We start from the raw sequence: 26,688 nt of genomic DNA on the forward strand, positions 1-26,688 counted from the left end.
TAATGGAGGGAGAGAGAGAGGGAGAGAGAGGGAGAGAGAGAGGGAGAGAGAGAGCGTTAGCCGTGGTTAGGGGGTGGTTAGGGGAGGCAAGAGGCTCTAAAAGAGGGGCCCATCGCACGTGATGGGATTACGCGGAGCTAGCGCTGCTAGCGCGGAGTGAGGAGTGGCTGCGTGGCCTGCGTCGTCGCCCTGTCTCGCTCGCACCGCCGCCGCGCGCCCCGCGAGCGCGAGAGAGACAGGGCGACGACAGGGGCCGCCCAACCAAAGCCATTGTCTCATGCTCTGGCGCTGGCGATACGCGCAGCGCTGGCAAGCCGTGGCAGGCCGTGGCGTGGTGAGCGCTACTCTGCATAAACAAAACGGAACTTTTTTTTCCCCCGCTACCCGCGACGGATCCCGCGATGAATCGACACGCTTTTGCAGTGCTGCGGCATCCCAAAGCAAAAGCAGCGCCAACTCCATACCAATACCACAAAACCTCCAAAAAAAAAAAAACACCCGGGCGGTATTTGAACCCAGGCCCGTTTTTCCTCTGCTGTCATTGTCAAAGTTGGCGCGCTGGAGCAATAAGCAGGGAAGAAGTCCGCGGCACTCAAGTCGGATCACGTAACTGGAAAAGACGGCAATTACAACGCAGTAATGTCCCCGGGCCGGTAGAGGGGGGGGGGGCTTTGCACGTCAGCAGCCGCTGCCCTGGACACCAATTAGTGCTAAATCTTTGTCACCGGAGCCGCCGCCGCGCCGCTGCGCTCAATGGAAGGCTGGAAGGCCCGCGCGTCTCCCCCCGGGTTTTAATTAGGCGCGCGGCGAAACCGAAAAGCTTGCGGTGTCTGGCGAACGATACCGACGCCCACCGCACACCGCCGAAAACAACGCGTCTCGGTGGCCGCGGGGTTATAGTGATAACTTCGCAGCCGGGGGTTCCGGGTTCAAATACCCACCCCCGCGTTCATTTTTTTTTCGCTAAAATTTGATTTTATTCTTAATTGTCACGAGGCTCCGCTGTTAGTTAACGTGGCGGCTCTGTAACTCGGCTTGATTTAAAATGTCGTCGCGTTTTACGGTGTAGGCGGTGGCGGTCGCCGGGCACAGTCACCGTGGTTTCCGAAGGGCGTGCGATCCGCTGCGATCGCGGCGCGGCCGCCCTCGCTGGATAGCCTGGATACGGTCCAGCGGCGCCCCTCCCGGCGTCCCCCGCCCCGGCAGCCCGCCGCCCCGGCGTCCGCCACCCCGGCGGCGACCCGGCTCGCTGGCGGGGCGCTGGCGGGGCGCTGGCGGGGCGCTGGCGCCACCGGGGAAGACATATGTGGCAGCCTCTCGTTCGGCGTGACGCACCTCTCAACCTTTCTCTCTCTCTCGCTCTCCATCGAGTATCCTTCTTTCCCTTTCGGTTTCTACCGGTTTTTGATTTACGCAATGCTATCGACCAGCATGAGGCCCTCGGCGGCGTCTTGCAAGTTTAACAGTGGGGCAGCGTCGCCGGCGTCGCTGGCGCCCGACGCCCGGGCGCCTCCGCGAGCCGTTCCGACTGACGACAACAACAACATTGCCGCCATCAACAACAACAAGAGCCGGACTCGGGACGCTGTCATCGCGCGACGCCGACCCTCGGCGCCGGCACCTCCGGCCGAAGCAAACCTCGACGCGGAAGTCGGCCTGCTGCAAACCCGGGCTTGAGTTCAGGCCCGGCCGACGCCCACCTCCAATCCCCGCCCCTTTGTGTCGGCATGCTTCAAGTGGAGCGAAGCTCGAGCCAGGAAGACGCCGCCAGCCCCTCGCCCGCCTCGCCCGCCTCGCCCGGACGCAGACTCCGTCCCCCTCCCCCTCCCCCGACGCCAGCCCAGAAGCCCTGGCGCCAGTCTGGCTATGCGAGGACGCCGGCGACGACCCCGGCCGTAGCGCCAGGGCCGTAACCTCCCACTCCCTGCGTCGCTCTGTCTCTCACTCCCTCGCACCGCGAGCCATGCGAGTGCGAGAGAGACAGAGCGACGAGAGCACTAAGCCGATCCCGGTACCGCAGTGGGCACGAGGCCGGTTCAGCCGAGCAGGACTCGAGTGGAGCACACGAGGGTACCTCTGTTCGACTTGAGGGTCGGTGGTTCGAGTCCCGGCGGCGGCCTGGGCAGGCGTGGGCGGGCCTGGGCGGCTCCACAGCGGAGCGGGCCCTGATCGCGAAGGGCATTCATTATGCCGTAATCCCCAAAAGTCCCCCGGCCCATTCCCGGACTGGTTGAACGAATTCGGGTTAATCCCCTTGAAGTCCCCGACGGCCCCGAGTCAGCCCGGCAGGGCCAGGGCAGCACGCCCAGCTTGCCCAGCAAGGGGAGCGCCAGGATCTGGATGCTGCTCACCAAGACAAAACGCCTGCCGAACAGGCCAGCCACCTGTCTGTCAAAAAAACGCTCACCTCAGCAAAACAGTGCTTCGGTCGGACTAGCTTTTCCCCTTGATGGTATTTCTCGTTCGCCCCGCAAATCGTTCCCCCGGCAAGCGACCTCGATAGAAGGGCAACCGTCATGTTTGCAGAGACGCCGGCGCGCTGCCGTGACCGCCCCGGGCGACAGTTCGGTGGCTCTGTCTCTCTCGCACCCCGACGAGGAGCCCTGCGCGCCCTGCGAGTGCGACGGAGACAGCGCGGCAGCCTTGCAAGGCCATGGCCTGGCCGTGGCCGCCGCAGCGGTGGCCGACATCGGTTATTGGCACGTGAGGCGCTCCCCTCCCGCCTTTATTTGCAGAGAAGAAGGCTGTTCGCAGAGCGCTAGCTGCGCAAGCTATTCGCAGGGTGATCAAAGCCCCCCGCGGCTACGTACATATTGCGGCCCTAATGTATGCCAGCCAAAATGAGTTTCCACTGTTATTTGTTTGCGGGCGGAGAGGGTGGCCGGGGTTGGGGAGGGGAGGGAGGGGAGGGAGGGAGGAGGAGTGCGACGCCCCGCGGAGTGTCCGACGGAGTGTCCACCTGGGCCCGCTGCTGCGGACCACCACCACCCCGTTCGCACCATGCCGTCATGTAGTCTAATCCACTGGCCGGCCGACCAGACGACACTTACTTCTTGACCGCCGTATATCAAAGGCTGGGGAGGCTGGGGAGGCTGGGGGGAGGGAGCGGGCCCGGCGCGAGGCTACAAAGTGGCGCGCGGGAAAATGAAACCCGCAAGCCGGACACTCCCAGAAACAGAGGTTCAAATCCCGCTGACTTTTTGTTTCCATTTTTATTTTTTATTTCAAAAGAAGAGCCAGAGAAAATAAAAAAAAATCCACATTTGTTTTTTTTTTCGAAAAACTAAATTCCGTTCAATACGTCACTGACTTCCTTATTTTTTGATGAACTAGCCGCTCTTTCTGAGAAGCTGTTTCCCAGTGATGCGAGAGAGGGACACAGAGAGAGACAGAGAGACCGGCGTCGTCCGCGCACTCCATCACATACATCAGAGACTCGCGTCCCGTCTACAAATCTGCGAGTTTGTTGCGAGGCACCCTCCCCCTTCTTTCCCCCAGCCTCCTCTCCCCCTTTGGGCGCCGGCGGCTCATATCACACGAGCAGTTATATTTTGTTTGCTCTCTAAGGGGCTTTCAGGGCTCGCCCCGCCGCCAGCCCCGCCAGCCCCGCCAGCCCCGCCTGGTCGCCAGCTCGGCCCGTCCGGCGCGACTCCGGCGCCGCGAAGCAAGGCAGGCTCGTGACCCAGTTGCTGCGAGGAATCCTGGAGCAGTCCGCCGGGCCCGCCGGGCTGCAGGCTGCACCCTAACCTAGCCTGCAGGGCCTGCAGGGCCTGGAATGAGGGGAGGGGTGGAAATCTGGAGAAGCCGGAGACCGCCGAGACGCAGTTAAGTCCCGCTCCGCAGCGTCGCCGCCTCGCCGCTCCAGCGCCGCATCGCTCAGTATTCAAGTTGAGTGCCGCAAGTTCTTCACTCTGTGGGGGCGGCGCTGGAGGCGGGCTGGGGGCGGACGGCGTGCGTCATTCCCCCTATCACCCTCTGTCTCGCTCCGCCTCGCTCCGGCGCGCCGCGCGCAGGGGCCTCTCTCTCGCACCAGACACGCGATGTCAAATTTGGAAATGTCGTTTATATCGAGGGTGTGCGACGCCTCCGCGTAAGCTGTCCTCGTCCTCGGCGGCGTCCTCGGCAGCGTCCTCCAACACGCCGGCGATGCCACCGCATTGAAACAGCGATTCGATCGCACCAATTGGATCCCGGTGCGAATCGAATCACTTCCCGGCCTCCTGCCTCCAGCGGACTGATTCAGGGAGCAGCTTTCGTCGTTCTGTCTCTCTCGCACCCATACGGGACGCCCTGTGAGTGCGAGAGAGACAGACGACCTGTCTCGCTGCAGGCGCCGCCGCCGTCAACAGGTCGCCGCCAACGGGTTGCCTGACTGCCTGACGCACACCAGCTCCCGCGACGCGTGGCCGAGCGCGCTAAGTCTCCGGACCGCGGGCAACAGGTCGCGGGTTCGATACTAGGAAGAACTTCCAATTTTCCCTTTTTTTCTCGGATTCCCATCGTGTCCCATCGCCATTTGCATTTCCGGCAAGCGTCTCCAATCAGAATGAAAGTCGCGCCGATACAAAAAAGGATCTGTTTATTCATTTTTCTTTTTGTATTCCGAGAGACAAAGCCAAGACGCACAGCGAGGCGGCACGTCCGACTATCTTTATTTACATTCCCCTTTCCCCAATCGAAGAAAACAACCGGAAAGGGAGGGAAAAGAGGGACAAAAAAGAGCGATTGGGTGGAGAAAATAATAGTCGCAGAAGTTTTTGCAGCTTTGTTTTCGCACAAGGGGGGTGGGAAACCTTATACCTCAAGCGTAGGGATGGAACACTAGGAAAGGTTGTGAAAAATACAGACAGACAGACAGACAGACAGACAGACAGACAGACAGACAGACAGACAGACAGACAGACAGACAGACAGACAGACAGACACGTCATGAAATCACACCGCGACGCGTCTCCCGTGGCGGCAGCACAAGGACCTCCCGCTGGGCTGTGCTCCGCTCCCCTCCCTCCCCGCCGTAGCCACGCCACTGGGCAGGGCGTCCCGGGCGAGCAAGCCCCAGGACAGCCCCAGGGCAGCCGACCACCCGCGTGGCCCAAAACCCGGTGTAATTGTCCACGAATGATGATCATTTCCAGTCCGCACACCAGGCAGGCAGGCAGGCAGGCAGCCAGCCAGCCTCGGCTCGGCTCGGCCCGGCCGTCCGGGTGACTTGGCTGCTCCCCCCTCCCCCACGCGTTCCCAAGAAATAAGAGCTGATATTCCACATGGATGCTTCAGCAGAATATCTTCGCCGAGTGATGTATGGCCCCGGCCCTTTCGGACCTCCATTTCTAGGAAGGTTCATAAAGGCACGCGTGTAAGTGTACGTTTTTGCTACGCGGCGCGGCGATAACGCGTCAAACGTCACGCGCGTGTCTGTGTGTATATGTGTGTGTGTGGCCGTCTCTTTCTCTCAGCTTGTGCCGTTGAAGCCTCGTAATCTGCCCTCTAAGTACGTCACGCGCGCCAAAGGGCGATCTCCCCTCCCTACCGCTCCCTTCCCCTCCTCCTCTTCCTCCTCCAGCTCGACGAGGCCGACGAGGCCGCCTGCGAGGTAGGCAGCGCGGCCACGGCCACGTCGTCGTGGTGCCTACCCCGCAGTCCGCAGGGGCGAGTAGGTCGCTCGGTTCCATTCCCAACCGGTCCGGGGGTGGGGGTGGAGTGGGGGTGGGGGCGAGCCGGCCACGGCATTGTCTGCCCCCCTCGTGTGGTCAGCGCTAAACCCCGCCACTCGCCGCCCCGGGTGCTTTGTCATCTGAGACTCATCAAGGGGCTGCAGCCACGGATATGCCAAGACACACAGTCACGCTGGAGGCGCTGGAGGCTGGAGGGCGTGCTGGCCGCTGGAGTGGTGACGTCACACAGTGGACAGTCAGATGGGGCAGTCTACAGAGGACAGCAGTCAGAAGGGGCAGTCTCACAGAGGACAGTCAGATGGGGCAAAGAGGACAGTCAGATGGGACAGTCTCTCAGAGGACAGTCAGGTGGGGCAGTCTACAGAGGACAGCAGTCAGACGGGGCAGTCTCACAGAGGACAGTCAGATGGGACAGTCACATTGAGGGCGCGCTGCAGTCTCACACGACTCTTGCTAAACCCACGCAGAGACCACGTTAATGAGAGCCATTTGAAAATTAGTCCCCGAATTCTCTCCCCACCCCTGCAGCCGGTGGTGCGGCACCTGAGGCCTGGCTGCGGAGCAGGGAACCGGGGACAGGGGACAGCCCCGACTGGGACGGCGAGGACGGCGAGGACGGCGCAGCATTCCGGGATTCCAGGCGAGCCCCGACTGGGACGGCGAGGCGCTCGCCTCTCGTTAACACGGCCGGTTCGGGTCGGCCATTCCGATCGAGTCAAACACCGGCCGGGCGGGGCGCGGAGGGGAAGCGTTTATTTGATCGACGAAAAACAACGACGACCAGACACACGGCCGGTCGTCACGTGACGTGCCTGCTCGCGTGACCCGCCGCGTGACGGCATCGTCACGCCCGTGACGCGACGGTGACGACACGACGCGGCGCCGCCAGCCGAGTCGTCGCTCTGTCCCTCTCGCACGCACAGGGCGTCCCGTGTGGGTGCGAGAGAGACAGCGTCGGACTGCGCAGGGTGGTGTCGAAGCGGAAAGCACGGCGGCACGCAACCCGTTACTGGGCGCGTGTCGAGACATAATGTGTCACCCCCACCACGGCCGGCACCGCCGGGGTGCATTAGCGGACCATTAGCATAGACAGAAGGAGGAGGGGGAGCGAGGAGGAGGCGGAGGAGGACGAGGAGGACGAGGACGAGGAGGACGAGGAGGACGAGGAGGACGAGGAGGACGAGGAGGACGAGGAGGACGAGGGACGAGGAGGACGAGGAGGACGAGGAGGACGAGGAGGACGAGGAGGACGAGGATGAGGACGAGGACGAGGAGCGAGGAGGAGGAGGAGGAGGAGGAGGAGAGGAGGAGGAAGAGAAGCAGGAGAAGGAGATGAGGAGGAGGAGGAGTGCGGTACTTGGTGGTGGCTGCTGAGAGCGGTCGTCGCGCACGGTCGCGCTTCGCTCAGCAGAAATGCAGTGAAGGGCCGCTGCTCGGTTCGGGCCGTTCGGCTCGGCTTGCAGCCATGCTTGCAGCACTTGCAGTGCAGGAGGAGCAACAGCAACAGAGAAAGAGAGAGGGGGAATCTAATCCGGAGCGCCCTTCCAAAAATAAAATGAACTCGCTTCGTTTTGGGGCGGTGTACTGCCAAGCCGTAAACGGAACAATGTATCCATTTCAATCCCCCGTGCCGTGTAAATACAAAGCACTCTAAATACATGCAAGGCTTCCCCTGTTGCCACCCCGGCCGCGCTCCACCCCGCCCCGGTCCCCACGGGCCGGTCAAAGATAATTAAAAGCGGGGCGAGACATCGAGGCGGCTAGGCGGCCGGCTAGGCGGCGACACAGAGATAGCCCAGCCCGTCGGCTCCACTGCACAGATTGAGTCATTTCCATAGAAGGCTGTGAAGTCATTCCGGCGGCAAGCCGTGGCAAGCCGTGGCAGTTACTGCAGGCGGTGCTCGCCGGGGTTTATGTACTGGAAACGCGGAGAGCGGCAAACTCGGCGGGGAGGGTGCGGCTGCGGCCGCGGTGGTGGGGGGCGGTGGTGGGGCGCCGGGGCTGGGCTGGCGTGCGTAAAGTTGAGCAGTGGATGGCGATGGAATTTAGGGGCCCCCCTGTGGCCGGGATTCGGAAATCAGCATAGCCGTCTGGATCTGGCTGCCGGGGGTGGGGCGGGTGGGGCGGGGGGGGGGGGCGGGGTGGGCGGGTGGGGGGGGGGGGTGGGGCGGGGGGGGGGGGGGGGGGGGTGGGCGGGGTGGGGGTCGGGGTGGGCGGGGTGGGGGGGGGGGCGGGGTAGGGCGGGGTAGGGCGGGTGGGGCGGGGAGGGCGGGGTAGGGGGGCGGGGTGGGGCGGGGTGGGCGGGGTGGGGCGGGGTGGGACACCACGAGCCGGGTCGGTCGGTGCCGGGAGCGACCCGCTGGTGGTCACGTTCGGTATCAACGCCCCGACGCCACGCCACGCCAAGCCACGCCACGCTGTCAATGGACCGAGACCATCCCGGTCCCCATCATCCGGGGGAAAATGTGGAGGATGAATCTTTCATATCGATTGTAGCGCCCTCTGGCGCCTCCCAGTCACTCCGCCTGTCTCTCTCGCACCCACAAGGGACGCCCCAAGAGCGCGACAGAGACAGAGCGACGCTTCGGAGTGGTCCAGTCGGCCCGCTGGCGGGTCTTTGCGAAGGATTGATGCGGTCCAGGCACGTCTCAGCAGGCTCCACCAGGCCTGGACAGCCTGGACCAGCCCCTGGAAGATTGCAGCGTTTCCCTCTTGCTTCATTTTTATTTTTATGTTTTTTGTTTTGATTTTTTTTTCAGCAGGCTCATTTGTTTTGATCGGATAAATCCAAGATTCCAGTCGTTCCATTTTCGCCGCAGAGTCTTGTAAATATCGCAAACAGCGTAAAAAGGAATTCATACATGTATTTTTAACAGAGGGAAAATTAAAATAATGGTGAGTGCGTTCGCTTATCTCTGCTCCCCGCTCCGCACTCGCTCCTGCGGGAACAACCTGTTAACAATATTCAATCCGACGGTGGCAGTCGGCAGTCCAGAGGGGTGCGTCGGCTGGCTGCCTGCCTGCCTGCACGGCCTGCACCAGCTAAATTGAGATGTTAGCGACTGCCCCGTAACGTTATCATCAAACACAGCCCTGGCCTGCCCTGCTTCCCCACGCTAAGGTCATTAAGTCGGCTTAATTCAGCCGCTTGGAGCTGCTAAGTAGAGCTTTCCGCTGGCCATCTCGGCGGCCCGGGCTTGGGCCTCCACCCCCACCCCTTTGCCGTCCTCTGCTACCCCGTCCGCGCCGTGCAGGCCGTGCACCGGTACATCGCGTCGATGGTATCTCCGGCGTGGCCAAGTGGCGCACGCCGCCCGCCAAATGGCAGCCTCGACAGAACTGGTGGCCGAGCGCGTAAGCACACTGGTCCCTCACCCGTAAGTCGTGCGTTCGAATCTCCCTGTCCGCCACTCTGTTTTCTCTGAAATTCTTACACTGAAAGTTAAGTTTTAAAATTCAAAAAGGTGTTTGAGCAGAAATTTTAGATTCTGACACAACTCATTTGGTGAGAGCTTCTTTTTTTGTCTGTGTTGCACTGCCGGAGAGCAGCGAAGCAGCACGCACACACTGTGCATTGGGGTCGCCCGCTGCTCCATCTCACAAATGGAATCGAATCGGCGTCTCGGTGTAGAACGGGATTGCCCCACGCCGCAACACACTCACGCGCGCGCGCACACACACACACACACACACACACACACAGACGTTTACATAGAAAGAAACACAAAGAGGACATCTCAGGAGGGGGCCCGCAAAATCCGTGCTCACATCGTATGGCATAGTGCGCTGCTGGAGCTGCTCTCCGGGTGGAACCAAAAGTCAAATCTACCCCTTTTTTCGTCGGTTTTTTTTTTTTTTCAGAAATCTTGCCTTCGATTGTTTCGAGACGATCAAGAGCCTGATCAAAATAGAAGGTGAAGCTTGACATCCTTTGAGGAAATGAATGAAACAACGCATTGTTCCGGGGGGGTGGGGAATGTCCGGTGACGTCGGTGGCAGCGACTGCCCGTCCAGCCGATGGCATCCGATCAGGCCCGATCAGCGCGCCAAGTGCCGGACAGGGGTGGGGGAGGGGGAAGCAGGGAGGAAGGGTGGGGGCGGCATCCCTCGGTCGCACCGAGCCGACTGGAGTGGAAAGATAATATACTTAGCGTGCGTTCGATATCACCCTCCGTGGACCAAGGCTGTCGGGGTGGCAACAGTGGTAGCGGTCGCGCGTGGTAGCCCTGCGCGTGTGTGTGTGTGAGAGCGTGTGTGTGTGAGAGAGAGAGAGAGAGAGAGAGCGAGTGTGTGCCATTTGCCGCATTGTTATGAATGGCAGTATACACAGGGGTCGTGGCCATTTTCCCCTTTTTTTTCTTTTTCTTTTTTTAAGGTCGCTGAGTGGCAGGCTGTGTGTCGCGCGCCTTTTTAAAGCGCACCCGACACACTTGAGCCCCGCCAGCCGCGTGAAAGAAGGGCCCTTTTTATGAAAAAGAGAAGAAGAAGGAGGAGGAGAAAGAAGAACTTTATCCAGCATCGAACCCGCACGGATGGTGAGCTCGAAAATTCAAATCGAGCACCGACAGAGAGAAAAATTTGCTTTGGTGAAGCAGCCGGGACCTCTAGATTGACTGCTCCAAATGCCTTAAAATGTTCCATCACGACCCGCGGCTCCGCGGCTGGGGCAGGCTGGGGCAGGCTGGGGTTGGGTCGGGGAGTGGGGTGGGGTGGGGCGAGGTCGGCACGGGATCGGGGCTTTTAGCGATGCGATCGCCGCCAAGAGCGACGAGTACAAACACGGCCAAGGAGGGCTGCGCCAGGCTGCGCGGCGGTATGAGATTGCGGGAGGGGAGGGGAGGGGAGGGGGTTCAAGTGGGAGGGGGAGGGAGGGGGCATCGGCTAATAGCGGACGAGCGGCATTTTTACATCCCCCACCCCCAGGCAGCCCGTCCAAGCTTCCAACCATGCTGTCCATAGAACAGTACATAGACTTCCGACTTTCCGACTTCCCACTTCCGACTTCCCACTTTCCGACTGTCCACCTTCCGACTTCCTACTTTTCGACTTTCCACAATCCGACTTCCCGCTTCGACTTTCCACTTTCCGACTTTCCACTCCCGACTTCTCACTTTCCCCTTCCCGCTTCCCACTCCCCCTCGCCACCCCGTAGACCCTGCCGGTGTTACACGACGCCCACCCTGTCATCACCGGCCCGGGATGCACAATGACCACTTGAGATCGGGATGTGCAATCAGCGCTTCGTGATGGAGCGGCGCGCCGCCGGGGCCGCCAGCCCGAGCAGCCAGCCAGCAGCCAGCCAGCCAGACAGACAGCCAGCAGCCAGCCAGACAGACACAGCAGGCAGGCAGCGCGGGCAGAAAAGGCAGGTGAACTTGTTGAGTACCAGCAGCAAGGGCGCGGAAGGAATCAGAGCCTCCCCTCCACGTCAGCGCCACCGCCACAGCCGGTGGCGGGGCGGGGCGGAGCGGGGCGTGTCTCGGGGGTCGGCCGACCGCTTTCGAGCCCTCACACTTCTGGCGCTCTTCAAATAACAGACCTGTGAGACAGCCAATTTCGTCTGCTCCTCTGACCTAGCCTCCCCTAGCTTCCCCCCGGCCTCCCCCACCCGGCCGCCTGCCGCCTCTCCGCCCGCAGCCCTCCGAGATACCAACCCGCAGCGCAGCCGTGCCTGCGGACGGCCTACCGCAACCAGCAAGGCGCTCCGGCGAGCTCTCTTTCGCAACAAACGGAGACGTTCAACTTTTCCACTTTTTAACAGTGTGTCCAGGTTTCGGGGCCATCGATTCACCTTTAAATGTGAGCCTATTTAATCGCAGCCCGGGGCTGTTGGTCTGGCCGGGGGCGGCGGGGGCGGCGGGGGCGGCGGGGGCGGCGGGGGCGGGTCGAGACCAAGAGCAAACAACCCGAGCACCGCCGATCGACTGACTGCTAAGCCCGAGTTTATTGCTTTCGGCTCCCCTGTGTCGGCTCGCGGCTCTCGGCTCTCGGCTCGGCTCTCGGCTTTCACCCGGGCAGCCTCGCGGGCAGCTGACCGGCTGCAGCAGCACGCCCACGTCGAGGGTCGAGGCTCGCCCCCGGCCAGCGCACACGCAGTCTGGACGTGTGCGTGCGCGCGCGCGCGTGTGTGTGTGTTTGTGTGCTCAAGGGGTAAAAGCTCGCGAGCTGTGCGCTGCGCCGACACATGACACTGCGGCCTCGCACCGAAAAAGCCCTCCCAAGGGGGTTGTCGCGAAAGCAGCTAAAGACCGCAAACTATCGCGTTCGCTCGCTCGGGGACCGCAGGGGAGCGCTGCGGCTTGCGAGGCTCGCGAGGCTGGCGAGGGGTGGGGGTAGCAGGGGACTCCCATTGCATGACAAAGACAGCGGAAGTCGCTTTCTTCCACATTGCGCCTCGGTGGCGCCGGAAGCAGCCCCCCCCCCTTTCCCCTCCGGAGTGGAGAGGGAAGGGCGGTGGCAGGATGTTCGGAGAAACGGCGGGCAAACGCCCCGCGGCGACGCCTCGTTAAGGCAGCGCCCAAAAATGGTGAAGAGTAGCGTCGCCGTCCGATGCGTCTTCTGTCTCTCTCTTACCTGGCCAGGGCCGTCATGGCCTTCTCCTTGAGGCCGGCGAAGGCCCCGAATCCAGGCATGGTGGCGGCGCGGTGGATCGGTCGGTCAGGAAGACGGGCGCTTCTAGGCGCCTAGCATTCTGTAGCAATCAGAGAACATTCTGGTTAGTCTGGCTCGGTCGCGTGGGTTTAGAGGCCGAATTTCAACCTCAGGACCTTGGTTCAACTCCCCACATTTTTTCCGTTTCTATTTTATTTTTTCTCCTTTGTGAACACACTTTATTGTTTGAGTTGACTTTATAATGTAGAGCGATCGATGGGTCCAAAAAATTTTCGAAGCTCCGGCGTGAGGCAGCATCCAATCCCTTTCTAGACAACCTCGACTCATTTCGTTCCCGCCAAAATGATGCGGGCCGTAAAGTTTAATCAGCAGCGCGCGTCGTCTTTCAATTGGCTGCAAAGCGCGCCACCTCGCCGCCCCGCTGCCAGGCCTGGCCAGGCCGCCAATGACGATGAAGAGTGATCCCCTAACGGCCAGGCCCGCGGCCAGGCCCGCGGCCAGGCCCGCCACTGCCAAGCCACTCTGAATCACTTCCTCGGGGAGTGCTCTTCCCTGGAACACTGGAACGGGTCGCCGGACGGGGAGGTAGAGGTACTCGTCGGCCGGCCGCGCTAGAATCGCTACTTTTGGCGCGAAAATCAATTTGCAGGCGATGCGCGCGGCGGCGGCGAGCACGCTGAGGCGCGGAGGCGGACGCCATTTTGTTTCCAAGGCGCGGGGGGTGGGGCCCGTCCCGTGTCCGTTGGGCGGCCCAGTCCAAAGTAGGTCATGCAAGACCTTCGCGGGGGCTTTTGGATGTTCTGGCCGCATCACGGCCCAAAAAAGCGGGAAAACTGTTCATGTGGAGCTTTCCGATTGCGAATGAGCGCGAGTGAGTGGCAGTGATTGCTGATTTGGGCGCGATCCGCGTTGGAGCGTTGGAAAGGCCAGCGATCGATGGTGCTACATCGACGTGGATGGCGGATGGCACGTGTTGGAAGCGATTTCACTTTCGCTGCCGCTTCCGCCCGGAGGCAGAGGCTGCCCCTGTCTGGAGGCACCGCGGGGCACTGCATGCAGGTGGAGCTGGCGGTGCGAGTGGAGGCGGTCTCCGCGCGGGATGACGTGGATGACCCCAGGGCCCGAACCAGACACAAAGCGGCCCGAAAATTGCGGCGGATCGCAGCGCGGAGGCTGACGGGGGTTGTCGATCCTCGGGGTTGTCCTCGGGGGTCGCGGGCACGTGCTCCCCCACGCCCCCCGCAGCCCCTGTTGGCTTACCTCGGGTGCTCCTGGTGCGGCAGGCCGAGGTGCAGCTGATGGATGCCGAGGCCCTCACACGGGGAACGTGACCTCCATGCCGAGGACGTCGAGGACGTCGAGGACGCTGAGCACGGCGACGAGGGGTTCGCTGGTGTCACTGCGTCCGCGGGCCCTGGGCGCGTCCACGGCGGCCGGGGGCATCGTCACGACGCGGGCACGGCACTGGGGGGCGCGAGGCGCGAGGGCGAGGGTGGCCGCCGTGGTGGAGCCTTGCGCCGCTTGCGCCTTGCGGCCAGTCGCCTCTCCGCGGACTCAGCGGGCTGCCTACCCTCGGCCCTGCAGGCGAAGCTGGCGAAGCGAGGCCAGGCCAAGCGCGCCGCGCGCACCCAGCCCGCGCCACCAGCCCGCCAGCCTAGTTGCGCAGCCGGCCGCCGGGAGCGAGGGCGGCAGCACCGGTCCGGGGCCCAGCGCGGCCCAGCCAGGCCAGCCAGGCCCAGCCGGGGAGCGGCCCGATTGGCGCGAGCCCCGCGAGCCGTGACTTCCCTGCACCCTTCCCTCTCGCCCCGTCCCGCCCCGCCGCGCCCCGCCCCGCCACGCTGCACCCCGCCACGCCGCGCGCGCCAGCCAATCGTGGAGCCACCTGCGGGCGAGGGAGTGTTCCGTTGTCGCTACGTGCCCGCCCCCGCCAGGCCGTCAGCCCTGCCTGCCTTGGCCTGCCTTGCCAGCAGGGCGGCCTACGCCCCGCTAGGCCTGCCAGGCCCCGGCCATTCCCGACGGGTTTTATTAAGTTGACTCTGCATCTGTCCTCGTCGGCGCCGTATGCAGGTGCGGGGGTGCGAGTGAGACGCCAGCCCAGCCCTGCGCGCGCCCTGCTCGTCTTGAGTTGCTGAGACAAGCATTCCAGCCGGGGTTCGTGCGTAAACCAGCAGTCCGCTTGTATAAGTGTTAGTGCCAGTCCTGGCTGGCGATGGCGACACCCCACGCGCAATACCCCTGGTCGGCTCGGGGTATCGCCGGCACAAGCACAGATCTCTCCTGTGACGACAAGGCACGGAGCCAAACACGATCTGAGTTTTCTTTCTGTTGTTGTTGCTGTTGTTGTTGTTGTTGTCTTAGCACTGTTGTGAGTTAACCCTTGCGGCCACTGTAAAAATGTCACATTTTGATTGTGACAGGAAACAAAATAACAGATTGCCTTTAATTTTTTCATTTGTTCATTTACTAAAAGATTAAAAACATCAACTATCACAGCTGAGAAAAGGAAAAAACTATTTTCAAAAAAAAAAAACAAGAGAGAATCTAGAACTACTGAGCTTACATACATGACTTAGATAATTATTGCAAACGTCAGTTGAACACATTTTCACCTAGAAGACAATCTCAAGAGAGAAAATAAATATTTTTACACCAATCTCTATAAAAACAAAAACAAAAAAATACTTGACTTATATACAGACTACTCCCCCTCCTCCTTTTTTTCTCTTTCTAATAATGTGTATCACAGGTGATAGGTCGATAGTAGATGACTAATCGACATTAAAACAATGTTGAGGAAGCACAAAGTGTGCATTAAACGGAATACAGTACCTACATTACATTTGAATCTTGCAAGCAAAAGATTCAAAACATTACGGAATAGTAGCTTGAGCAAATTCGTTTTATCATTACGGATTAACATGGACAATCCTCCAGATAATTGAGGAGAGTTACAGACATATTCAGTCCATACTTAAGAATTAATAAATTGCAGTACAGTACATTCATTATCAATCAGATCAATGAAAGTAACAGGGGAAAAAACACAAAAAAAAAAACAAGACACTAAAAGTTTCTTCAGTGACAGATAAAGTAAGGAGACTTCATAAGTATGAAAAGTACACACAAAAAAATAAATAAATAATTTAAAATGCTACACAGTTAATCATTTATGACTAAATCTTCGTAGTCACCAACAGAGCTCTCTGATGAAGAGAATAATGTTCCAGCAATATTCCTCAATTTCTTTGAACTTTGCCTTGACTCCTTCTGACTTGCTGACTGAAAAAGAGTTTTGGCTGTTAACCCATGACTTTTTGATGAGGATTTCCATCTTGATTTTCCTGGCGACGTTTGCAAAAGGGCAAACTCATCTTTCCCCAGCTTTTTTTTAGCCTCCAACTCTTCACGCACACAGGTTCTGTATTTTTCAAATACTCGTAGCATTTCCTGCAAGAGTATTGTATCTGTTGACCAATAACTCATATTGATTATGTCTTGAGCACATTCTCTCAGGGCTCTACGGGATGAAATTAGAGTACTGCTATCAGTGTCAGTTTCAGAATGCTTTCTCTTCAGCCTTTTGGTTTTTGTCTGTTTATCTGTCTCTCCTTCAGTATCAAGCCCACACACTTCATCCATAGTCTTCTCTGAATCTTCAGTACCAAGAGCAGAGGGAAATAAACTGGCTTCATGATCTTTGGGTGAGAGTGAAGGTACAGGGGGCAATGTACACAATTCGGAAAAATCCCTGTTTTGACACTTTACCTCTTTTAGTAGCTCTGTTTGAGAATCTTCCTCCACAAATAAGAATTGGCTGCGATCATCATGACATGAAGTATCATCCCTATCTTCAACAATGTGAGGAGAGTTCTGAATACCCAGTATGGAAGTACCTTCCATGCTCATGACACCGTCAAAATCTATCCCATTTTTGTCCGAATCCAAAATAACAGTCTCTTCCGACTCTTGCATGGCTAACACTTCATTAATTTGATCATGATCAGAGCAGGTCTGTGTCATCAAGATGTTCTCATCATCATTGAGTGGAAGGATACGTTCTTCTGAAGGACCAGTGATGACATGGTAGATATTATCATCCAAATTTACACTAACAAGGTTTGCAGCATCCACTTCAGTAGAATTTTCATGTCCAACAACTTCCTCACTTATGGGCTGGGTAACCATAAGCATAAGAGTGCCATTACTATTGAGAACCTGGACGAAGTTGGATGGTAATACAGTGTGATCTTGCCATTCATGTGTGAAAGTATCCAGAACAGGAACAACAGTCGAGTCAGGGTCACATTTCTGAACGGAAAAATGCAGATATTGTAGATTAGTCAATCAGTTAGTTCTAGGAGGTAATGGCAATGGCACAAGGTGCAATTCAAATGCATTTGAAAAGAAAACTTACAGCAGGGATTTGATGATCCTGATGAGTAAAAGAGTCCTCAGTGGATGCTGGTAAAGAAATTAAGTTGGGATCTAACATTTTTCCTTCGTCTTGAAGTTTGGAAACGGCCACTCTTGCATCATAAATGTGATTGTAAATACATTTATCACTTGGATAAAATGCACTATTTTGATGATCAGGGCGTATGCTAGACTTAAGAAACATATCACTAACAATTTTGGAAAGTTGTGACTTAACAGTAGGAACTGAAGTTACTCCTCTTCGAACAAGGTTGTGGATTTCTGAAATTAGATCTGGATGTAAAGGCTGAATTCTTTGAGTTGTAGTCCGTTTGTGGGTGTGGGCACTTTCTGGTGACACTGAAATCCAATAGTTGAGCTCCTGTCGGGGTGGTGGAGTTGATTTCATATCAGCTTTCAGCTTCTTCAGCAACTGTACAAACAATAACAAAATTAAACAATCAATAAAATCAAAGAAACAGGGTTTAAAAATAAATTAAAATAAGTTTGAAGATATTTTCGACTAACATCTGATTTACGTCGCCAAGAATCAGCAGGAGTTTTGTAATCAGGGTATACCCGTATACATTTCACTGTCATCTTTGCAGGACAGCCGAGTTTGATGGATTCGTTGGTTTTTCGACGTTTCTTTTTAGTGGTTGAGTTATCTGACTCACTCTGACAAAAAAAGTAGAACACACGTGAAACTACGGTAATAGTTTTACAAGTCAAGAAGATTTCAAACCAAACTTGCTTACATTCTCATCTGCGGTTGGAGGAACTTTGCTTTTAAAATAACGAAATCCATGTGTGCACAAGAAATATGTAGTGCCTTCAACATGAAAGGGAGAACCTGTGAATGGGATCTGAAGGTCTGGGGACAGAATCTTATACTGTAGATTTCCTGGAAAATATTAAAACGCACACCATGAACACTGCTCACACTGCTGATGCGGAACAAACGGTACAAATCCACAAATGTGAGGATTTCTAACCTGAGTCTGCTTTCCCTGCGTAACAGGACCGCACCGAATATCGGCACCCCAACACCTTGAGGTCGCGAAACAGTTCGTCGTAAGCCTTCTTCGACTCCAAGTAGCCCGTGATCATGCCCTTCGGCGTCACGCGACATGACTTCAGTCTTTCTTTAATTAAATCGTCCAGAGAACACTCCTGCTCAGATGACAGGACAGCCATGTTTGTTTGGTATATGTCTACCAGGGTAACCAAAGTCGCGACCTAATCTCTCTCTTGCATACTCCCCGACCTTCATTGGTCTTGGAATCAATGCTTTTGCTCCTCTTGTTTCCATTTTCTCTATTCGAGTTTTAATTGACATCATACATCATCCTTACACGAAGAGACGTGACAGCATCACGCGAAAGTCTTGTCCAGGCTAGTCTGTTGAGGTTGGCAACAGACACAACAACAAGGAAGACACAAAAACAATAACAAAACTCCGGCACCTTGTTCCCTGCTCACCAAACAACAGCAACAGGTGGTTGGAGGGAAATGGATGTTGGCATGGAATCTATGCCTTATGCCTATCATCGAGAAATTTTCCTGTTAACGTTTCGCCACAATGGGCCCTGTTGCTCTTCTAACTTTGACTGGTCTATTTGTTGGTTTAGAGGCGGCTGAACTTACTGATAATCGTAAGTTTTCTGCTAATCAACTTCAAATTGTGATTACGTTATAATTAAGGATTTAAGGACTTCTTTAGTTGTTCTTGGTTTTTTCTTCGCCGTTTTTCCCCATTTTTTTTAGGATGTTTTCAAGGCAAAAATATGACATGGCCAGAGGATGAGTGCAACAGCGTAATAATAGCAGGTTTCACCTGCTTTGGCTCTTCATGTCCCTATAATGTTTTGATGAACGTCTCATTACCAGAAAATGTTTCAGTGGAGATGTTCAGAGTAAAATTTGATGATGCCTGCGACTGCAGTTGCCATTGCAACTGCAATAGAAGTCAGTTAGGTGTGTTCAGGTTTCCAGTCAAATCGGTAAGATGGAACAACGTCTAAATTTGGTAATGTTTCCCTCATCTATAAGTAAATGGCCTTTTTTGGAACCTTTTGGATGCCATTCAGCCTCTGATCACTTCACCCCCTTTTGTTTATTTTTTCCAGTCAGAGAGTGGCGTGATTCATGCAGAATCATTAGAACATCAGATGGATGGTGGTTGCTATCAATATTTATCCTCAACACACAACATAAGCTCTTGTTGTATTCTCTTTCCTGGTGAGGACCAGCATGGACTTTGTAACTATGAAAGTAAAATTTCTCTAATCAATTTTGGTTGTAACACTCTTTTATTTGAGCACAGGCAATGATTATTTTGGAAAAAGACCTGATCTAAATAATGCAGTTAAGCCCGACCGCAAGGAACCTGCCGCAAGGAAAATGATAAGAACAAGTATTATTGGGGACTTGTTGTCATTGTTGTTCTACTTTTTGTGGTGTTGCATTATTTTTGGAAAAAGAACTCCTCCATGTCCATTGTGCCCATGCCACAGCAGGACATAGAACTAAGCAACAGCCCATCAGCAGGTTTGTTTTTGTTATTTTTTATGACTCATTCAAAAAGCTTAACAAAATTGTACAGAGAAATGTGATTTCTGTCTTGTGTTTGTTCCTAGGCACACCTTCATCAAAAGCAGAGAAAAACAAACATATTGTAATAATTTATGCAAACTGTAAGGAAACTACAAGAAAATTGATTGGTAAACTGATAAAGGGTTTTGAATCTACTCTCAAAGACTGCACTGTATCTGACTACACGAAGATTGGAAGCTTACTTGAGCGAGATATACATTGGCTTTACACGGGCAATACGTTTGATAAGGTAGTTTATAATACTACCCAGCCAGAAGTGGGTGTTTGAAATGACATTGATGAAAAGTTCATTGATTCTACATTGAACCAATGTTGTTTGGAACACCTAATTCTAGCGGGGCAAGTTCAATGTAAATAGCTTGCTTATTTCTATTGTTCCTGTACATTATGGGTTTACAGGCGATGGTGCTTCTCTCTCCAGAAGTATCATCTTTACTGCAATGTAATGCAGAAAACATTGCTCACGATTTTTATAGCAGGTTTGTGTATCACTTCTTCACAAAATACTTGCTAGATCCTCACTCCAAAGACAAAATTATATTTATCAGGTAACTTTTTTACCATGTATGTACTGTGCCAAAAATTTAAAGTTCAATGTGGCTCATGAAAATGTTCTCAATTTGCAGTTTTGAAAAAGAACCTTGCTTGGATTTAAACTTTTGTTCCTTGTAAGTGTGATAACTTTCCTGTCACTTCTACATCTTACTCCTTTCATCAATCATTTTTAAAGAATTTTTTATGGAAGTTCCAATTTTTTTTACATTTGTTATAGCTCTACTGTTTATGCTCTACCAACAAAGCTGAGAGATCTTCTACAACTTTTTGACTTGTGAGTAAGATTTTCTGTTCTCATTTATTTTTTTCCTGTCATTATGGTAATTTTATCCTTTTCTGTGCTTTACATCCTCAGGAAAGGTGATGATAGTGTAATAAAAGAGTTTGAATCAAACTTACGCTAGAAAGACAACAGAACTTAAGTTGGTCCGCAATTTATTTGGATATTGCCTATTGGTGCTATTGACTAGAAAATTTTTTTTTAATAAAAATCTAAGAGATTAATAAGTTAAGTTGTAAGTATAAAGTAGAATCTCCTTTTGTATTATTTTTTTAGGATTTAATTGTTTGTTGAATCTCATTTTAATACTCATGTAACGAAAAGCGTACCTATAATGTAAAACTGGGGTTCCCAGTTGAGTTGTTTGTCTAGAAACAAGAAATAAAATTTGTACTTCTACACAGATTGATATATTTATTCAAACGAAACAACTATTCAAACCAGGAAGGCAATATTATTGTCATAAAACAGTTTGGCTTAATGAGTGAGCTGTGTCCAGCCACTTGCAAAGTTCAAATTCATACAGCACATAGACACAATTCGTGTTCTGCAGGAACAACAATAAAACAGACAATCTATAAATGCATGAAGTATACAGCAACCAAGTCCAAACATGACACTTGATTTAACTAAGACTGCCTGCAGTCATCTTAGAATCTTAAAGGAAGTTCATATCACACCAAGTGGGAAAGAACAGGAACTGATACAAATAACATGGCACAGGAGACACTACAAACTAGAGAAGAAGCATCACACTTAAAAGTTCATCATGCACTAGAGGTTAGAGATCTAGAAGCTGGAATACACTTAGTCTCACATCTAAAATATTTATTTTTGATGGAGTGAAACTACATAGTACTTCAAACCCTAGTTAAATGAAATGCTTTAGCCAATCAAATTTATGGTAAATTTGTAAAGACTGTAGCCCTCTTCCTTCTATGAGCCTTATCAACAACACAGTTGTACACAATTTCAAGTCAAAAAATAAATAAAGTTCACAAATGAGATATGCCACAAAAATTACAGTGGGCAAAAAAATATGCCAGTTGCTATAATTCTCAATTCAAGGAAGTTATAACCATATCATTGACTTCACAATAAAATTAAGAATAAATAAAGGACTTCACAAAAACATCAAGATCACACTTTTTAATATAAAAAGAGTGATTAAGAGAAATGACACCGACAACAGAAAATGTTACCCACGCAAAGTAGCATTTCGTAAGTGACAGGTACATCTTGCTTTTAATATTTGGCTTGTTACAGTAGAAGTGTGAGTAGCACTTAAAAACAATATCTCCAAGATACTTCTGTGAAGGAAATTGAATGGATTGATGTAAGTTAAGCTGATAAAAGAAACTGATATGATTAATGCCAGTGTGCTCAATGCACATCCCTGGAGTGGCAAAACCTTATTTCATATGAAAATATTTAGAACAGCAATTTAGATCAAATGTTAGAGCTTGAGAATGCAGAAAGCAGTAAATCACTACTATAATTGTTTTCCTCCCTTCCCATAATTGACAAATAATGAAAAATTTCAGTTTAGGACAAAGCTAAATGTCAGCAATAAAGCTCGGACCACCCAGTAGTGATTGGAATGTACAGCAGTTTGAGGAATATCCCTTAAGTAAACTTGAGATAAAAATGAACTAGGGAGGAAAAAATCCTTGTACAAAACAGATTTACTTAAGACTGCATCTCATAAATTAACTAAAATTGGCAAACATTCAACTTAAAAAAAAGGTCAATCTACAAAATAATCCTACAGATATCACAGGGGGGTGAAAGAAGAGAGAAACACAGAAAATAGATCATTCCTCATAGAGAATAAAACCATGAAAATTTTAAAAACTTAATTAAAAAGGGCTTACGCACATAAATATCCCACATAACAAAACCATTTAGATAAATACATAAATTGATCGAACTATACAATAATAAATGGTAAATGTCACACTTTTAATAGTAGTGTATGACTTCAATCTTAGATACAAGTATACATTACACACATAATAGAATACTGTTCTGTTAAAATCTTGCAAATTCTTACTAAAAACAAAACTTAAAACATAGGCACAGGTAAAAATCACATTGAAATATAAAGCCCAATTCATTATTGTCATTGTTGCATATATCCTCAAAAAAATGTACCAAAAAATTATTGTCATCAGTTTTGGTAATAATGATGATTAAAGCTATGCTTATGTTTCCTTTAACTCTTATCAGCATTGAGAATATTCTCAATGCTAGAGTAAGATCCAAAGCCAAAGCCAAGGAGACCAAATATGACAATGGCAATATCCTTCCACAAAATCCAGTTATAGCGACCCAATCCAACTTTCCAGAAAGTTATTATTTCAATCAGTGGAGGGAAAATTAGAGCAAGGGCTGAACTACTAACAGCGCCAACCAGTGAAATCACTGCACCAAGGTCTGGAATTAGAGCAGCCAATACAAAAGTGAAAATAACAATGATGGTGCGCACAATATATTCTCCATACATTTGAGCCTTTTCAGTATGCAATTTATCTTTGATCAGAGGCCAGATAATGTTCATAGGAACATAGAACTGGAGACCATACGACAGAAAGATAGCCAATCCCATCATAAGACGTACCGACTGAGCCAACAAATCATTGGGAGGTAGATTTAGCGTAATACTACCCTTCACATGGTCACCATACTTCAGGTATCCAAAGAAGCCAACTGACGTGTACAGGGCTGCGACAATCACCATACCAGTGTTAAGTACTCCAGTTAGTCCACTAAAATCTTGAGGAGTCTCCATATTATTTTCCAAAGGAAGAACCTGGGGGGCAAAACAAGGTAATGGAATATATGGTGGGGTACTGGAAACCACTTTAGAAGAAACGTTTCATGCAGAAGCATCAACTTACCACACCAATTCCCTCAAAAGCATAAATAGCAGTGCCGAAAAACAGAGGCAACTTGTGCCAGGGCGCAAATGCATGTACTGATGAGGTCCTTGGCAGTCCTTGAAGCATGTAGAAAAAGGTGATGCCCAAGCCCGTAATGGTCAGGATGGAGGCAAACAAGGAGACTGGAGCCAAGTACTTGAGATTCTTCACCCAGTTGAGGACAATCATAGGTATCAACAGCAAGCCCAGGTAAACCTGGACGTCCAGATCAATCCAGAAATGTGCAACAACCTACAAGAAAATACAGGAATTAGATTATGTTTCAATATTTGTGAGTTCCAACAAAGTAACCAATGTAACAAGCTTCTTACATCTCTGAGGTTGGCTGCAACAAATACGAAGTATACACAGCAGAAGCCCAACTGAGTAATGCAGAGGAAAACATTGACCATAATCCTGTCAAACAACAAAAAAAAAAACAGAAAATTATTCCATTGTCACCCACAGATGCCAAAAGTTCCTCTAAAAATTGTATTAAACTTACTTGGCAGCATGCGAGAAAGGTCGCAGTACTGATGGCCCTGTAGCAAACGCTGTCTCCACTACCTCAGAAAATCCAAGAGCTGGCATTTGGGATCGGCGACAGAGCTCATGAGCACATTTCACCTGAAGCACAAAATAGAGTTAAGTGATTCGGTTAAATGCCACTACTTGCACAACAGGACTAATGACACAAATGAAACTTACCAGCATGTGCATACAATGAGTGCAAATCACTCCCATTATTAGGGTGCCCACAGTTCCGACCACAAGGCCTGCATTACTGAAGGCATCAGGCATCGCCAAAATGCCAGAGCCAATGTTTCCTTTCAACAAATGTATCATAGTGTCCAAGTTCCTGAAACCATGTGATATTTATGATAGGTTTACTTAGAGTAGTGGAGCCCTCAAACCACAAACAGTGCAGAAACTTACGATGTGGGATGTTCCAAATTTCTGTTAAGTACTGGATCAAAGTCTGGCTTTGGTGGCTTAGGTGGAGGAGGGACGCCTCCGTCTGGTGTACTTGCCCCTTCCATGGGCCCCCCAGCCAAATGGACAACAACATTGTCAGGGGAATTCCTCAGATCAGGACGAGGAATAGCTGACCTGTAAGAATAGGCGTTGGTGAAACAGCACAAAGAGCAAAGAAAGTCAGTCTTTCATGAGGAGCATGGCTATTACCTGTCATAAGTATCGTTCAAAGGTTCATTTGATGACACCAGAAGGGGCTGTCTTTCTTCTTTTTTCTTTCCCATCTTCCCTTGGACAACGCTGCTGAGCTGCAAGACAACAATACATTAATACTTAAATTTTCTTAATCCAGAACTTGACAGTTGCCACTACAAGAGAGTGCTATGAGATACATGCAACTAGGACTTCCCCCCCAAAAACTATTGACGCCTACACTGCCGGCGACCAGACCCAGTGCCGGTTGCCCCAGCTCGCTTCCTACTCCTACACCGTAATCCTCACCGTGTTCTCCACATTGCACGACCCGTAAAACAGTCCTGAAGTCATGTTCGTCCGCACACTGGACACTTCCCTCGACTCGACAACCGGACCGACCTAACGACACTTTGACTCCTGCACTGCGTGTACACCACCTCGCTTCCAGGCACTGACTGACAACTCAACTGGCGCCCAAAACAATCCAGCCCTCCTCTGGTCACTCCGTCCGTCTTTCTGTTTGTCCGTCTGTTTTCACGCCGTTTATCTACGGCCTTAGCGGAGGGGAGGAGTGAGTGTCCGGTGCAGACAGACAGACACCCCCTCCCTTCCGTCCAGTGCAACTACCACATCCCCCCACTCCCCACCCCTACTGCCCCGTGGCTCTTCCCTTCGCCAGGATGGAAATTTTCCCTCCAGGTGAAGGGAAGGGAAGGGAGTACTCGGTCCTCGGAAGAGAGGAGGGGAGGGGAGGGAGAGCCATACCGGTAAATTTCCACCCCAGTCTTCAGTAAAGTAGCCAAAAGGTAAGGAACCTTCCTTCGCCATTTGCCGCACTAGAGTTATCCAAAATTAAAGTAATGCCACAGAGCTGCTTTCAGACAACTTACACTTTCTTTCAAAGCAAAAGGTTTGTTAACTGTCCCATAATCTCTGAGTGGTGAGGATGCTACAACAAGAAGCAGAGAGAGAGAGTTTGCAGAAAATACTGAAGTTAGGTAGGCTGCAATGATACATAACATCCAAATATTACAGATGCCAAAAACATACCATTAGTGGTATCCATTCCCAAAATAAGAAGCACAAAATTGAAAAGACCACTTATATTTTCCCTAATGGGATACACTCACACACATGTGAAAAGAAAATAACGTAAGCCAAAAATTGTCCCTGGCCCGAGAAGACCAGAGTCAATGAATGATTACTGCTTAATGTCCACACACATAAATGTTCACAAGAAAAAGCTACCGACCAATCCTCCCTTCCTTCCCTCAGATAATCATCCATCGCTCACTCTGCCGTCCCCACCTCTTCTGATAAGGCTGGCCACTCCTCTTTGAACTCCGTCACACTCTGATTATGTAAAGCCAGACTGGGAGGTAAGGGAGGCCAGTTTCTTTTGCTCTTAAATTGAGGCATGCCCTTGACATAGATTGTGATTACAAACAGCTAAGAAATGAACATGCAAGTAAAGCTAAAAGTACTGCAGTGAAAATGTTAGCATGATACTGTACAAATAAACAACACAAAAATAGTTTTGAAACAAAAAAATTAAAGCAGGTGCATTAAAAATATTAGGTGCAGATAAAATAATGTAAGTCATCTTATCTCACTTACTCGTATTGGATTCAAAGCTGTGAGATCCGCCATTTTAGCGTATTAAGTCTATTGTGATCTTGCTTCACAAACAAAACACAAGAAGTAGATTAGCTTTGGGTCACAGATTACATACAGGGATACTCTAAATCATACAACACATTAGGGTTCTAGCATGGACAAAGGGGACCCGCTCTACTTCTGACATGAATGATTCATTGACACCTGCACCCACACCAAACATACATTCCCCAACACCATACAAACTGTAGCTACTACGGGGTACTAAAAAGGGTTCCGGTGCTGGGAATCACTGCCAAGTGTCAACTTGGATGCGGGGCCCAACGCCAAACTCTCTCCTCCGTGCTCAGTGCTCAGCCACAACATAAACAAGTCACAAAGGAACAAGGAACGATAACGCCCCTCAGGTCGGGGGGCCAGCGGACACCAATCGCACCGAGGAACCTGCACCGCCACTGGAAATCACGACAAGTCCGCGACAGCCTGTCAGAAGGGCCGAAACGGAGCAGCGAGACCAATTTCATGTAAACAAATGTGCACCCCAGCCTAACACCTGCTGGCCCAGCAAGCAGACGGTGCAGGGCCAGCCCGTCCAAAATGGAAGCCCCAAACTCACTTGGTGAAAGAACGTGGCTCGGAGAGGACGGCAAATCCGACCGCGCGCACCCAATTTGACTAGAAGCGCGACCCTTCCCACGATTGGGCCTCCGAACAGTGTTAAACTTTCCCAAGATCTGCCGTCCTGACGTTTTGGCCGTCTGGCCTTGATTTGGTTTTGTAACATGCACCGCCTTGTCGAAGCGTGTCGAAGCGCATCGCGCGCGCGAAG

At 52.1% G+C, this 26,688-nt stretch overlaps 4 protein-coding genes across 11 annotated transcripts in view; 1 reads left to right on the plus strand and 3 right to left on the minus strand.

The window, feature by feature from the left end:
* Positions 1 to 13,758, minus strand: part of LOC117652163 (vesicular glutamate transporter 1) — a 43,854-nt gene extending 30,096 nt beyond the window's left edge. For both annotated transcript variants that reach the window (XM_034396879.1, XM_034396869.1), the window contains exons 1-2: positions 13,548 to 13,758; positions 12,249 to 12,366 (exon numbers count right to left, since the gene is read on the minus strand). In XM_034396879.1, the coding sequence (XP_034252770.1) occupies positions 12,249 to 12,307 (59 nt within the window). In that variant the 5' untranslated portion in view covers positions 12,308 to 12,366; positions 13,548 to 13,758. The remainder of the gene's footprint in view (positions 1 to 12,248; positions 12,367 to 13,547) is intronic.
* A 989-nt stretch (positions 13,759 to 14,747) lies between these two features.
* Positions 14,748 to 18,064, minus strand: LOC117638924. Its single transcript, XM_034374141.1, has 5 exons — positions 17,696 to 18,064; positions 17,459 to 17,604; positions 17,229 to 17,378; positions 16,702 to 17,133; positions 14,748 to 16,595 (listed from the first exon to the last, which is right to left on the minus strand). Exons 1-5 carry the CDS (start codon positions 17,895 to 17,897, stop codon positions 15,447 to 15,449), a joined length of 2,079 nt encoding a protein of 692 aa, XP_034230032.1. The 5' UTR covers positions 17,898 to 18,064; the 3' UTR covers positions 14,748 to 15,446.
* An 88-nt stretch (positions 18,065 to 18,152) lies between these two features.
* Positions 18,153 to 20,554, plus strand: LOC117638926. 2 transcript variants are annotated; one of them, XM_034374149.1, is made up of 6 exons: positions 19,047 to 19,250; positions 19,340 to 19,545; positions 19,716 to 19,864; positions 19,943 to 19,984; positions 20,089 to 20,145; positions 20,227 to 20,554. In XM_034374149.1, the coding sequence occupies exons 1-6, from the start codon at positions 19,193 to 19,195 to the stop codon at positions 20,273 to 20,275; spliced, it is 561 nt and encodes a 186-aa protein (XP_034230040.1). In that variant the 5' UTR covers positions 19,047 to 19,192; the 3' UTR covers positions 20,276 to 20,554. The 2 variants fall into 2 exon arrangements, with proteins under 2 accessions (XP_034230039.1, XP_034230040.1); XM_034374148.1 differs by lacking the exons at positions 19,716 to 19,864; positions 19,943 to 19,984; positions 20,089 to 20,145; positions 20,227 to 20,554 and adding exons at positions 18,153 to 18,355; positions 18,468 to 18,703; positions 18,830 to 18,941 and having other exon boundaries at positions 19,027 to 19,250; positions 19,340 to 19,351.
* On the minus strand, positions 20,543 to 26,658 carry LOC117638925 (proton-coupled amino acid transporter-like protein pathetic). 6 transcript variants are annotated; one of them, XM_034374146.1, is made up of 9 exons: positions 26,476 to 26,614; positions 25,860 to 25,917; positions 24,258 to 24,355; positions 24,009 to 24,182; positions 23,781 to 23,931; positions 23,578 to 23,699; positions 23,405 to 23,489; positions 23,052 to 23,324; positions 22,367 to 22,963 (listed from the first exon to the last, which is right to left on the minus strand). In XM_034374146.1, the coding sequence occupies exons 2-9, from the start codon at positions 25,890 to 25,892 to the stop codon at positions 22,367 to 22,369; spliced, it is 1,533 nt and encodes a 510-aa protein (XP_034230037.1). In that variant the 5' UTR covers positions 25,893 to 25,917; positions 26,476 to 26,614. The 6 variants fall into 6 exon arrangements, with proteins under 6 accessions (XP_034230033.1, XP_034230037.1, XP_034230036.1 ...); XM_034374145.1 differs by having other exon boundaries at positions 25,860 to 25,921; XM_034374143.1 differs by lacking the exons at positions 25,860 to 25,917; positions 26,476 to 26,614 and adding exons at positions 25,133 to 25,191; positions 25,293 to 25,795.
* Between the last annotated feature and the right edge of the window lie 30 nt (positions 26,659 to 26,688).

This window comes from Thrips palmi, unplaced genomic scaffold, assembly GCF_012932325.1.
Source record: "Thrips palmi isolate BJ-2018 unplaced genomic scaffold, TpBJ-2018v1 HiC_scaffold_10, whole genome shotgun sequence".
NCBI classification, from domain to species: domain Eukaryota; kingdom Metazoa; phylum Arthropoda; class Insecta; order Thysanoptera; family Thripidae; genus Thrips; species Thrips palmi.

Excerpts from the sequence above, each read along its gene's own strand:
- LOC117638924 (XM_034374141.1), bottom strand. The coding sequence starts at position 17,897 with ATGGCTGTCCTGTCATCTGAGCAGGAGTGTTCTCTGGACGATTTAATT. Across the intron at positions 17,605-17,695 it reads CGCAGGGAAAGCAGACTCAG|GAAATCTACAGTATAAGATT; the intron begins GTTAGAAATCCT and ends AATATTTTCCAG. Across the intron at positions 17,134-17,228 it reads CTTGGCGACGTAAATCAGAT|TTGCTGAAGAAGCTGAAAGC; the intron begins GTTAGTCGAAAA and ends TTGTTTGTACAG.
- LOC117638926 (XM_034374148.1), top strand. The coding sequence starts at position 18,283 with ATGGGCCCTGTTGCTCTTCTAACTTTGACTGGTCTATTTGTTGGTTTA. Across the intron at positions 18,356-18,467 it reads GGCTGAACTTACTGATAATC|GATGTTTTCAAGGCAAAAAT; the intron begins GTAAGTTTTCTG and ends CATTTTTTTTAG. Across the intron at positions 18,704-18,829 it reads TCAGGTTTCCAGTCAAATCG|TCAGAGAGTGGCGTGATTCA; the intron begins GTAAGATGGAAC and ends TATTTTTTCCAG.
- LOC117638925 (XM_034374142.1), bottom strand. The coding sequence starts at position 26,643 with ATGTTACAAAACCAAATCAAGGCCAGACGGCCAAAACGTCAGGACGGC. Across the intron at positions 23,700-23,780 it reads CTCATTGTATGCACATGCTG|GTGAAATGTGCTCATGAGCT; the intron begins GTAAGTTTCATT and ends TTTGTGCTTCAG. Across the intron at positions 22,964-23,051 it reads CTTTTGAGGGAATTGGTGTG|GTTCTTCCTTTGGAAAATAA; the intron begins GTAAGTTGATGC and ends TTTGCCCCCCAG.